The sequence below is a fragment of the Mesoplodon densirostris genome, chromosome 14 (assembly GCF_025265405.1).
Source record: "Mesoplodon densirostris isolate mMesDen1 chromosome 14, mMesDen1 primary haplotype, whole genome shotgun sequence".
NCBI lineage: Eukaryota > Metazoa > Chordata > Mammalia > Artiodactyla > Ziphiidae > Mesoplodon > Mesoplodon densirostris.
The window spans coordinates 2,559,729-2,573,133 of NC_082674.1; the positions used below are offsets into that span (position 1 = coordinate 2,559,729).

The window sequence follows — 13,405 nt, forward strand, 5'->3', positions numbered from 1 at the left end:
TAAATACAATATAAAATACAATATAAAAACTGCAATTATTTCAGTTTTGCAGGATGAAAAGAGTTCTGGAGATGGGTGGTGGTGATGGTCGCACAACAAACTGAATGTACTCAATGCCACTGAACTATACACTTAGCAGTGATTTCGGTGGTAGATTTTATATGACGTGTCTTTTACCACAAAAATAAATAAATAAATGGCTGGAGAAATGGAGGCTATTGAATTTTAAACCATTTAAATATATAGCTGATAAACTGATAAACATTTTTAGCAGACTTTTATTTTTTAAAGCAGTTTTAGATTCCCTGCAAAATTGAGAGGAAGGTGCAAAGACTTCTCATCTCCCTGCTACCCCGACACAGGCAGAGCCTCCCGCGTTACCCACATCCCCGCCAGATGGTGCACTGGTTACAACTGATGGGCCTGTGTTGACACATCATAATCACCCAAAGTCCACAGTCTACGTTAGGTCTCTCTCTTGGTTTGGTACATTCTATGCATTTGAACAAATGTGTATAATGATGCGTATCCACCATTACAAGGACACGAATTCACCATTTTTATAATTTAAAAAACAATTCCAATAAGATAAAATCATCGTAATAGTAACAGATCTAAGCTGATGAGGTGGATGTGTATTTGTCTTTGTTTCAGGTGACCATGGAGAGTGCTAAAGGTGCCGAGCAGCAGGCACCCGAGCAGGGTGGTCCAGCCGAGGGGCCGGCCCCGAGCGTGGCTCCGCAGGGGCCCCGGGAAGATGAGCGGCAGCTCCTCTATCACGAGGAAACTATTGATCTCGGTGGAGACGAGTTTGGCTCAGAAGACTCGAATAACTTAGTGGACAAGCTCGATGAGCCCATGATGGAGAGCGTCCTCATCTCTGATTCCCCGAACTACAGCGAGGATGGCGCGGGGGACCTGGGTTGTTTGCAGGATGTCGTGGAGACTGCAGAAGGCGGCGCAGATCACCGACGGGAAAGCGTTGTAGATGAAGAAGCGCTGGACGCTCTGAGTGATGACGGTGAGAGTGAGGGAGAGGACACACCTAGAGACGTCTCGGACATGACCCCCGACAGCAGAGCATCGTTGCAGGAAGACCCGGAGCAAGAGGAGGTGAAAGACCTGCCCACCTCGGAGCACGAGGGTGCGGAGGACTTGGGCCCAGGGGACGTGAGGGCGCCCGCAGCGGGGCCGGCACCGGGACTGTCCCCCCGGCAGCCATCCCCCAAGGACGAGCCGGTGCCCATATGCACCATCTTCAGCCAGCCGCCGCCCGCCGGCTCCCAGCCCCAGGTCCTGCGCGATGGCTTCGAGTCCCAGATGGTGAAATCGCCCAGTTTCAGCGGCGCGAGCGAAGCGGCCGCCAGGACCCCTCCTCAGGTGGTCCAGCCAAGCCCCAGCCTGAGCAAATTTTTTGGCGATACAACCAGCACTAACTCCTTGGCCTCGGACTTCTTTGATTCCTTCACAACCTCCACCTTCATCTCCGTCAGTAATCCCAACGCCAGCCCTTCGATTCCAGAAAGCTTGTCTTCACTCGCCGCTACCCCGGTGGGAGAAAACTCCCTGAGTTCTGCCGACCCTTCTTACTCCCCAGGGACGGAAAGATCAGAGTCAGGCGTTTCCACAGCTTCTCTGGAAATTCCTCAGTCTCCAAAACCGTTTTCGCAGATCCAGGCTGTGTTTGCCGGGAGCGAGGACCCCTTTGCCACCGCCCTGAGCATGAGCGAGATGGACCGGAGAAACGACGCCTGGATTCCCGGGGAGGCGACCAGGAACGTGCTGATTTCAGTCACCACCCAGCAGTACAGCACGGTGTTCGTGGACAAGGAGGACCTCACCATGCCGGGCCTCAAGTTCGACAACATCCAGGTGAGAGCAGAGGGGCTTCAGAGCGAACGTGGGCTGCTGGACGCTTCTCAGTGAAACTGGTGATTCTATGTCCACAGCTCATTCCTTTTCCTCTGTTTCTGTTTCATGTATATACATGTATAAAAAACCTTTTGAGGATTGAAAAACCCTTATTTTTCATCAGTTCCAAAGATTCTGATTGTGGGAATCTTTATGATGTCACTAGGTAACTTGGAACCCTGCTGATTTCTCTGATATAATGTGGTTTAGGTACAAATCAGAGTCTTAGAAATAAGTACCAACAAGGTATTTGCATCACAATTCTCTGAAGTAGTTCTAAACTTTGCGTGATCAGTTTATTTATGACACTTGAGCTCTAGTAAATGATAAATCCCCGTTCCTTTTTTTAGATATGGAAAACTATATCTGCAATACATATAATGTGCTTGATGTAGAAAGAGTTCTTATAGATTCGGTTAAAAAAAAAACGAATGGCCCCTCAAAATAATAAATCATAAAAATATATAAATATTACATACAGTAAATAGCAATATTAAAAAGTTCAATCTTACCAGCAATCAAAGGTGATAAAGTTATTTTCATTTTCTGTTGTCTAAGTTATTTATAATTATTCCATGTTTGTCAGAATGTGAGAAAATAGCCTGCTTAAGCAGCCCTGGTGGGACTGATAATTTGGTACAAACTTTCTTAAGTAAACTTGTAAAACGCACGTCCAAATGTGCATATCCTTTGACCCAGAAATCCCACCCTTAGGAATTATTTGTAAGGAAATAATCTCACTGATGTACAGATACCCAGCTTTTGGGCTGCCCATCAGAGTGAGGTTTATAATTGCAAAGAACCTGAAACCATCTGAAAGTCCATTATCAGAAGGCTGGTTGAATACATTTGACACATCTTGTTTTGTCAGTGGAATATTTACGTAGGTATTTAAAATGATGTTATATTGAAATAAATATTTTTATCGTGAAAAAAAGAAAAAATAAAAATGATGTTATAGCAGAATACTTAATGAGGTTCGTATTTTATAAGATGGCATGTAGCCTGCCTTACGTGATAATGTTTTTGTAGGTATGTGTGTTACGTCCATGTGAGGTTAGCTCAGTTGCATGTCAGGTGTCGTTTGTCCCGCCCGGGTTGCAGGTGGGATCAGCAATGTCTGTGCCACACGAGGTCCTGCGTGGGTCTCTCCTCTGGGAACTGAAGGAGGACCCTGCGGTCCTCAGCAGGCCCTCCCGGGGGAAGGAGTCCCCCTTCCCACACACTCGGCAGGGTCAGAAAGCCCAGTGCAGGCAGTGGAGCCCTGGGCCCCGTGAGGCCGAATCCCGTGAGAAGTAGAGTGGCTGCTGGAGAAGTGAGGCCAGTTGGCTGTTTTTCTCAGTAACTGAAGTGAAAGCCTGCAGGTTCCAGATATTTTGCACGTCCCTCTCGACAGCGTATTTGCTCACTAAGCGCATCTTCCTTGTGCGCTTGCTGCCCACCAGGCGCTGTCCTCAGCCCCCTTCTCCTCCCTCTCAAGCAGAATGTACTGAACATGAATTTACCTTCACAGGGTCTTTTCAGTGAATCACAGTTATGGACTCTGATTTCAGGGATATTTGATATTCAGGATTTGATGACAACCCAGTGGTTCCCAACAGGGTGCTGAGGCCCAGCGCTCCTAGGGTGCATTTAGAACCATGTAGAGGTATTTCACTGTGGTCGCCTAAAGGGCTGGGCCGAGCACATGAGCTTTCATGGACAGGGCTGGGATGCTGAATGCCCGGAGTGGCTGGCTAGTCTCCTGCGGTAAAGCATGTTGGCCATTCTTGAGTTGGGGAACACAAAGTGCTGATGTTCGTTACTAGTTTAACCCAGATTGAATTAGGCATGGAGGCCCTTTCTACCAGTGAAAAGCACGGGTTCTGTGACAGCTCCTCTTCAGCTTTGAAGCTTCCAGACGGCTAATGTGAAATAAGCAGGGCATTGGGTGAATCAGCCAGGGTCGGGGCGCCCACTGCATGGGCAGGACCCACACTAGCGGCCAGCCAGGAGACAGCGTGTTTCCTTTCTGCTTCCTTTAAATCCTAAGGCAATGTCTTCCGTACCTCTTGCAATTCACAGTGATTATTTTGGAAACCTCATGGTAAACTGAAATATGAATTAAGAATAGTTCCTAAAATGTCTTTGACTTTCCCATAGAACAAATGTGCTGGTTGTTTCTTCACCTGTGTCTCTTCAGTTGTATACTATCCTTCAGAGAACTTTTCATTCCCAGGATAGAAAAGAAAAACTGTGTGGTTTACCTTGGAAGTTCTGTGTTTATTTGCCAGAGGACTTAAGATCGCGGTAGAACACATCTATTAACTCACTGTGCACACCAAGCTTGTAAGAGGTCAACGAAGCATTTGTTGGATTTACCTGTTCACAAGTTTCTCCCTGTGCCACTGTAACTGTTGCAGCGTTGTTCTAAGTCAGCTTTCTAAAACACCTTGAAATTTTTCCTAATTGCTCACCTATTGGTGCCTAATTAAAAATTCCTTCCTCTGGGATAAAATTTTGGGGGAAAACTGTTAAGTTGTTTCCTTATGAAGTGACTTCTATAGCAGTCTGAGTTAAGTTAGAGGCCATGAAGGTGAGCGTGTAACACTTCATCCAACCGCATAGCATCAAAAGAGGAATGTCGGCATTTTTCACTAATTAGAGTCTTAGATGGCCTGTGTTCTTAAAGAGATAAATGGAAAGTTTGTGGGGGAATGATCGTTCAGAAATTTTCAGAACCAGTGAAGAATGGAAGTTGGAGGATATTTGTATGAAGCTTGTTCAGTAAGGAGAGAGAGAGAGGGAGTAAAGGAGGGGGAGGGAGAGAGACAGAAGAGATAAGTAAACTAGAAGCAGCAGAATGTCAGTGGTAAAGGTAGTAAGATCGTGAAGGGAAGACAGTAGGGTGGGGACTCAATGCTGTGGCCTTGCTGGTGCATCTGGAAACCCAACGTCCAGACTAGAGACTGGGCCTTTCCACCACCCTGTCTCATTCTGTTCCCTGATTCTTTCCTTCCCCTCGCCCTTCCTGCAATTTGGATTTGACGGGAATCCCATCAGGGAAGCCCACAGTTTGTGAAAACCCCTTTCCTGGGCCATGCTAGGTCCCTGTGTTGGAAACCTACAGATGGCTGAAGACGTACCTGTTCCTACAGGTCTGCTAGCTACGAATTCTCTCCCCTTGAAGTCTGAAGAAATTTCATCTTCAGTATCAAAGCTCTTTTCGCTGGAAATGCAGTGTGTTTACAACACGTAGACTTGGGGGTTGATTCACCTTTATTCTGTTCAGCACTTTGAGGGTGTCCTTCCATGGTCTTCCCGTTGGTACCGTCGCTGACGTGAAGTCTGTAGTCATTCTTATCTTTGCTCTTCTGTACCTAGTGTATATGTTTTCCTCTGGTTGGTTTTAAGATTTTATCACTGGTCTTCAACAGTTTGATTCTGATGTGCCTTCCCATGGTTTTCTTTTATGTTTGTCTTGCTTAGGTTTCATTCACGCTGTTGGATTTGTGGCTTTATCATTTTCCTCAATTTTGGAACATTTTTGGTCGTTACTTCTTCAGTTAGCGCTTCTGTTTTTCACTCTCTCTCCTCTGCTTCTGGGAACTCCAGTTTCACGTATTACTTGGTATTACTAATGAGGTCGTTAAAGATCTGTTTCTGTTTCTGTTTTCAGTCATTTTTCTCTTTGTACTCAAGCTTGGGATTCTGTCATTCTGTCCTTCAGTTTGTTCATCTTTCCTTCTGCACTTTGTAGTTTGCAGCTGATGCTAGTCAGTAAATTTTTCGTATTTTTTGCCTCTATAATTTCCATTTCGTTCCTTTCTATATATTTTTCTGTCCTCATTCTGTTCAAGTTTTACTTTAGATCTTTGAGCACATTTATAACAGCTCTTGCGCAGTTCTATTCTGAAAATTCCATCAGTTCTGTAATTTCAGAGTCTATTTGTGTTTACTTTTTCTTTTGGTCATGAGTCACGTGTGCCTGTGTTTTCACATGTCTGGTGATTTTTTATCAGAGGGTGGGTATTGTGGATTTCCTAAGGTTGAGTGTCTATATTTTGTCATCTTCCTTCAAAAAGACTTGTATTTTGTTCTGGCCAGCAGATTTATTTGATCCTTTTCAGGTTTATTTTTTAGCTTCTGAGTGTGAGTTTAGAGTAGCTTGTACACTTGGGTGACCTTTCTGACCCCTGTACTGAGTGCCTGTGTGTCCAAGAGCGCTCTGCAGTGGTTGGCCTGGACGGGACATCTCTCAGCCCCAAGTGAGCTCCCAGCTGCCCTGTCCCGGCTCCCCGTCCTCAGAGCATCCACCCTTCGCACGCACCGTTTACCGCTCAGCGGTACCCTCGAGGGCCCACGTGGATTTCCAGCCCTGCTCTTTGTACGGTTCCGTCCTGTCTGGTGCTCTGGCGGCCAGGTCCAGCCAGCTGCCCTCCAGCTCCCGGCCAGTCCCCGCTCGGCGAGTGCCCCGTGCGCGGTGTGCCCCCCGCACCACTGTGGTCCACAACTGCCTTTGCGTTCAGGAGCTCAACTCCTCTTGCCTCAGATCACATCCTTCTCTGTGTCGGAAGACACCTGTTGTGTCTGTGTTTTCCATGTTCTAGTTGTTTACGTTAGGACGATAAGCCCAGGCTGGGGCACTCTGGGATGGACAGAAGCAGACGTCACTGCCGCTGCGTTTGTTCGCCGCATTCACGGGTGGGCCTGGCTCCCCTTTCTGAGGTTCCTGATGTGAAGGACGCTGACCTACGTTGAACATGCGTGTGAGATGGGGAAGGTCTGGAGTGGCCGCTGCAAGCCGTTTTGTAACCATCCTAAAGCTGACGTATCAGTGAACAGCTTCCCTTAAATACCGATTTGTTTAGGGCCCCCTACAAAAGGGGTTTAGATCTGTTTTTGTTTTCACAGCTTAATTAAGATACAATTCACATACTATATAATTCACACATCTAGTTTACAATTCAGTGGTTTTTAGCATTTTCGACAGCGTTGTGCAGCCATCACCACAGTCAGTTTGTGGAACATTTTCATCACCCCAGAAGGAAACCCCAGACCTTTTTGCTTACAGTTCCCAGACCTTCACCCCACCCCAGCTCCAGGCAACCACTGACCTGCTTTCCATCTCTCTGGATTCTCCTCTTCTGGGCACTTCATACGAATGAATCACACGACATGTGGTCTGTCGTGACTGGCTTCTTTCATTGAAACATGTTCAGGAGTCATCTGAATTGTAGCATGTGTCAGTGCACCATTCCTTTCTATTGTCAAATACGGTTGACCTTGAATAACACAGTTTGAACTGTGCGGGTCCACTGACTGCTGGGTTACATAGTAAACTTGTGGTTAACATTTTGAGGAACATCCACGCTGTCTTCCAAAACGGCTGCACCATTTTACATTCCACCAGCGACGTATGCAGTTTCTGATGTCTCCACAACCTCGAGTTTGGAGTTTGTTTTGTTTTTGTTTGTTGGGATGTCGTCTTTTTGGGTGGTTTCACTCCCCCTGGACTAAGAGGACAGAGCCGTCCCGGGAGGAGCAGCCATGTTTCTCGTTGGGCGCCGGGTGAGGCTGGGCCACTGTCCTTTCAGCACCACTGCCTGTGACCTCATGTGTCGTCAGGCTTCCTGACAGTGAAGCCCGAAGCCCGTACTCTGGGAGTCAGCTGCTCTGGGTTTTGCTTTGCTTTGACTTCATCCATTAAAACTTAGAAGGCACTGCTGAAGCCGTTCCCCCACTGCAGGACGGGAGGCCCTCTGCAAGCTGAGATCCAGCACCGGACTCGTTCACGCTCAGTCTCCCCACGCTCCCCTGCCCTGGGTGCCCTCCCCTGAAGGTGTGCTGATTGGAAGGGGTCCCTGGGCCTCTAGGTGGATCCCATCCCGCATAGCTCACAAGTCATCCTGCGGAGGAAGCTTGCTCCCCTCGCTCCAGTGAGCATGGAGGGTCTGCGGCAAAGGCGCCGTGACCCCCGTGTCAAAACTGCCTTCAGCTGAGTCACACAGCGAGAGCCGGTCCACGTTAGGGCGTTTTGTCGCGTCTTCGGGCTTTCAGAGGTGAGATGTTTGTCAGTTCTACATACGCTCGTGTCTCAGGAACTTCGCTGCTAACTCAGGTGTTAACTAACAGAGAATTTTAAAGGGCAGGAGATTTTCGCAGTGTGGTCTTATTAACTGAGAAGGTTGCAAGGATGGAGAAGTTAGATGGGTCTTCCCTGGGCAGCATTAAGATGTGATTTTGCCCTTTCCTGGTTCGCAGTTCCTCTGGCTCAGATAAAGCTCCTTGTCTGATAGGAGTTTCCTTTGCGCAAAGCTTTATGGAGCCGTATGGCTGAGTTCTTTTTATTCCGCCCTTTAATTGTCCCTCCTAGATCACTTAGCCACTTCTGTGGTTCTGGCATCTGAAGTATTTCACCTTACCCTCTGAAAGCCAAAAAATCAGAGAACTGCAGCTTCTAGATCTCTGCCCCTGTGTAAGACGTGCGGCTTGGTCTCTGAGCAGCTGGGCCTCCGTCCTGGCTCCTCCCAGGTTTCTCCTGGGTCACCTGGCCATGGACGATCCCGCTTCCCCTCACCTCGCCCATCTATCCTCCTGGACGGTCACTCAGCCCAGGTGCAGGCGGGTCTAACCCGAGGCTTGGGCTCTGAGAGCCCCTGTGTGGAGGCTGATGGGGGCCTTTCCGGAGCAGCCCGCTCCCCGAGCGGAGGGCCCGGCAGAGGGAGGGACCCCTGCTCTCCTTGGGCTCGGGAGAGACGCAGCCCTGGGCAGAAGGCAGTACCTTGGGCCACCACTAACTACTCTAGCCAGGCCCTAGGGGCTCCTGGGGGCCCAGGCCGGCCGGCAGCCTGGCGGGATGCGGGCAGAGGGCGCTCAGGCCTGCCCACCCCAGCCTGGGTCCCATCGTGCGCGCCGCTTCTCCCAGGGGCGGTGTCGCTCACGCCCCCCATGCCCCGCGCCTCCGGCCCCCCGCCTGGCTTGCTGTACCCCTTACGTAAGCCTGGTACAGGCGCTGGTGATTCACTGCTTCCTCTCCAAAAGAAAGAGCCAGTCTAAACTGCACATTTTATTAAAGATCGCGATACCTTAGCGTCTGGTTTATTGAAGTTTGACTGTACTATAACCACATTTTAACCTCCATACAATGGAGGTCAAATGGAGAAAAAGGAAATTTTGGTTAGCTGTGGGTTCTGGTTAGCTGAGTTTAATTAACATTTTATTGTCCTGACATGTTTTTCTTATATTCTTTCAAGGGAGATGCAGTTAAAGACTTAATGCTTCGCTTCCTGGGTGAAAAAGCTGCAGCAAAGAGACAAGTCTTAAACGCCAACTCGGTAGAACAGTCTTTTGTTGGATTGAAACAGCTCATTGTAAGTAACAATGTATTTGATTTTCTATGTTTTGTTTTGTTTTTTTTTGATAAGTCCTGCTTTCCTTCATAATATTTAACCTCCAGTTAATTACTTTGAGTATTTTATCCTAAGCCCTTGCACATAAATAGAATTTTGTTGCATTAGATAGCCAGTCCTGTGCAGCAAAGAGCATCATGTTAACGTACTTTTTATTTTTTAAGTCCAATTTTTAAAAAGCATTATTTCAAATGATCAAATTACTTGAAGCAGTATATACTTTGATTAAATATGCTTCATCAAAAATAAATAGAGTAAAATAATTTTATGTTGATTTTCTTAAAATACTCTGTTTTCTCCACTTGGCATAGAAGGTTTTTCATTAAATGAGTGGATTCCCCAGAAATGCACACAAAAGCCTTTCTTTATTCATTAACAGCAGTAAGTGCAAACACCAGACGGAGATGCTGTTCTGAAATAGGAAACTCTGACTGCAGGCATTTTAAGCTGGGCGGGGCAGATGCTTCTGGTGGCCTGTGAGCCACTGGAAACTGTCTGCCCCACAGCATCTTTTATGATGTTACAAAAGCTTGTGTCCTCAAAAAGGTCAGTAAGAAACACTTGCTTAAAGAAAAGAGAGAGAGAGAGACCTAAAAAAAGAAAAGAAGAAGAAAGAAACACTTGCTTTAGGTGGTTTGCTGACATTTTCACGTTGAAACCAATTAAAGTTTAGTTTTTAGTAAATGTAAATCAAATGTTTCATTGAGTTTCTTTCACTGAAGTGATTCTAGACTTATTCCCATGAATGAGAAGCTTTGGGAAGGAAAGATGTGGAGATCTTCTATTTTTAAAAGGCAGAGGGAACAGCAAACCTTTAAGTGTCTGTATGCATTATCGTATGTTAATGAAGTTACAAGTCTTAGAAGGTAACTGTGTCCACGGCCACGTGAATCTGGTGGAATGAACATGTCTCCCTTGTGGAGGGGGCCGCTGTCGCTCCCTTTACTTGGCCAGTGTCGTGAGCAGCCGGCTGTACCCAGAGTGTGACTTGTAATGATAAGCTTAGAGAGGACACATGGAGCTACACACAGTCGGGGTCATTCATTCTCAGGCCATCTTTTTACCTCCTTTGATTATTCCTGCTGTTAATAAATGTATGCGGTGGTTTGACTGTTTTTCATACATTGAAAATCCTTGAAGCCAGTAGAAATTTTATTAACAGTCCTAACAAGGAGACCTGTTTAAGGTGGGAAATGTATTCGTAAAAAGACCGTTACCTTGCCCTGGCATTTTAATTATGTCCTAAAATAATTGCTCTCGTCTTTAAGACTAGGAAAGAGTTTCTCCGTGTATTTTCCTAAGTAATGTCAGAGTATTCTAAGATTGTTAACTTACAGGGAAATGATGTCACAGCCTCTGGAGAAAGACATTTTAATCACTTCAGTGGTGTCGTATGTGGCGTTAATGATTTCCTTTGAGTCGTAGGTGGGGAAGAGTTATGTACAGACTATCAGTTACTTGAGTGATTTTTATTGGACTGTTTTTCTCATCTTTTGGAAGTTGTGGAATGCCTATGTTCAGTTTCTCAAATAGAGTCTATATCTTACATCCTAGTTTTAAAAAAGTCATATTTATTTAAGCTTAGATCTTTTCCCCATATCTAAATACCTTCATTATCAGAGTTCCACATGTCATATACAATAATTATGAGATTTTTAAGATTTTCTCCACAGCACTTAAAGATTAACATGTTATATTTAAATTCTAATTTTAAAAACAATTTTTTTACCAAAACATTTCTGACATCTACTATTGAAAATGGAGGAGGACCACCAAGAATGGGAACCAGAGGTGGAAAACAATGAGATAGAAATAGCACAAGACACTCTGGAGAAATCCGTAATTATCATCAAGCAGCAGGCGGCCTATAATCACAGGCCCCGGCTCCCGCGGGCTGCGGAGCTGAGGTCCCGCTGTCCTGAAGGAAGGGGGCGCCGGGCGTTAGAGCCAATGCTGTGCGGTCGCCCCGGCCTGTCCTCGGGTCTCCTTCATCCCCTCCTGCACACCTGCTACCTGGCTCGCCCATCAGGCCACCCAGAGCTGTGCAGGGAGATGGGGAGGAGGGGTCAGAGGCCAGCCCTGTCTCCTCTGGCCTTTTTCCGGGAACAGAGAGGGACCCTGACCCTGCCGGCTCCACCTCACGTCTCAGGCAGGTCAGGAGAGCGAAAGAGCATCCGAAAGCTGAAGGCAGTGCTCACTCTTTCGATGCTGGAGAAGTAACCCCCGCCTCCCTGCATCCAGCACACATGTCTGTGCATACGCGCACACACATGTGCATGTATGCACACACATGCAGACATGCGCACGCTTGACGTGTGGGATAGAGGCAGTGTCCACCCTGCGTGCTCACTGGAAACTCACACAAGGACAAGAGCTAGAAAGTGTGAAAGTGGAGCAGGAGCCGCTCGCCCGCCACAGCAGCAGGACAGAGGCCAGGGGCGGTACCCACACCGAGGGGCCATGCAGGATTGGCACGGGGGACGTGTGTGGGAAGAGCCGCGTGGCAGCTTATTGGGGAAAGAAGGGAATGAACTGGTGGATGAGGGGCATGGCATTGACTGGATGTTCAAGTGGGAAAATAAAGAGACCGCTGCTTCTAAGCACACCCAGAAGGGAATTCCAAGTGAAGTAATTTCAAAAAACAGAAGAGACTCTTAGTGACTCAGGCCAGAGAGGCACTTCTTAACAAGACACAAAAAACGAAGCCTTCCAGGAAATATCGGTAACCTGACTGCTTTGAAATTTAAAAGTGTGTTTAACAAAACACCGTAAACAGCATTAAAAAATGAGAGAAGATATTTGAAATATACATCAAGACCTTCATCTAATTTATAAGAAACAGATACAGCCCGATAGAAAAACAGGCGAAAGATACGAAGATGCAGTTCATGGAAACCAGGCAGCCAATAAGCATGGAAAAAACGCTCAGCGTCACTGGGACCACAGAAATCTCAGTGAAACAAGAGTGTCCTGCATGTCAACCCCATCGTATTGGTAGCACCAGATGTCAGCAGGGGTGCGTGTGCGGGGCGCCTGAACCGGAAGGGCTGCCTTGCAGAGCAGTTGAGCAGCAGCTGGTAAAACACATGGCTTGTGCCGCTTTTAATCACATACTTTAGGAAGACTCTGAACATGCTCAGGAAGATATGTTCAGGAATGTGCCGTATGATTTGTAGTGGCCAAAAACTTCATTAAAAACCTTAATATCCAGAGCAGCTGAAGTAGGTGCACAAGAGCCACGTTCATCAGTATGGATAAATTTCCAGAACAGTGCCGAGCAAGAAAAACGAAGTGCGGAGGCTGCCTGTAATGCCCCGGCTCGTATTCATCTTGAAAACGAGCTGATAATCCCTCAGCCTCAACTCTGAGACCGGGAGAGCCCTGGAAACCTAGAACTAGTTTTGGCCGCAAAATCTGCCTTGGCCAGCTTCACCCGGCGCCGGCGCTGGACGTTCTCCGCGTCTGTCCTCCGGCCCTGCCCGCCCTGCCCCTGCTCTCCTGCTTCCCCGCTGGAGAGGGGCACCGGGAGCTGGAGGGGGGACGGCGAGCTCCTTCCTGGCGGCAGCCCCACGGCCACAGCTCTCCTGCAGCCGTGACCTCTGGCCTGCGCTTGCTGCTGTCGCCCGGCCCTGGCTGCATCGCCGCCCCTGCGAGGTGCTCCTGGCCTCGGCCACGCTCCTGCCGCATCCCCTTCACCCAGCGCTCCTGGAACCCCCGGGAACAGTCAGTAGCCCCTGATTGCTGCCAGGCCTCTGGTGGACAAGACGGTCTGTGTTGATCCCACTCGGCGTGAACAAAAATATTCCTGTGCCTGGAAGTGTCTTCAAAGTACACAGTAAACGTGTAGTTTAGCCACGTAAATATTCTGTCAGGAAGGATACTATTTGGGGAATCATAAATTGTAAATGGTCAGCTTTTCTAACAACTTCTTTATGTTCTTTCCCTTTTTTTGTTTCCTTTTTTCTTTTTAAATTATGATACAAAGAAACTCATTTCATCTCTCTGTTTCCTCTGTCACCACGTCTGACTTTCAAACCGGACGGTAATCAGATTTAATGTAGAGATTAGAGGAGCTGTCTGGTCACCTCTGGGCCTGAGCCGCA

General features: G+C 47.5%; 1 protein-coding gene across 1 annotated transcript in view; it reads left to right on the forward strand.

Annotated features, from left to right (window-relative positions):
- Nucleotides 1-13,405, forward strand: part of TRAPPC12 (trafficking protein particle complex subunit 12) — a 65,341-nt gene that overhangs the window by 7,377 nt on the left and 44,559 nt on the right. Inside the window, exons 2-3 of the mRNA XM_060117161.1 lie at nucleotides 655-1,872; nucleotides 9,147-9,263. Coding sequence (XP_059973144.1) covers nucleotides 661-1,872; nucleotides 9,147-9,263 — 1,329 coding nt within the window. The 5' untranslated portion in view covers nucleotides 655-660. The remainder of the gene's footprint in view (nucleotides 1-654; nucleotides 1,873-9,146; nucleotides 9,264-13,405) is intronic.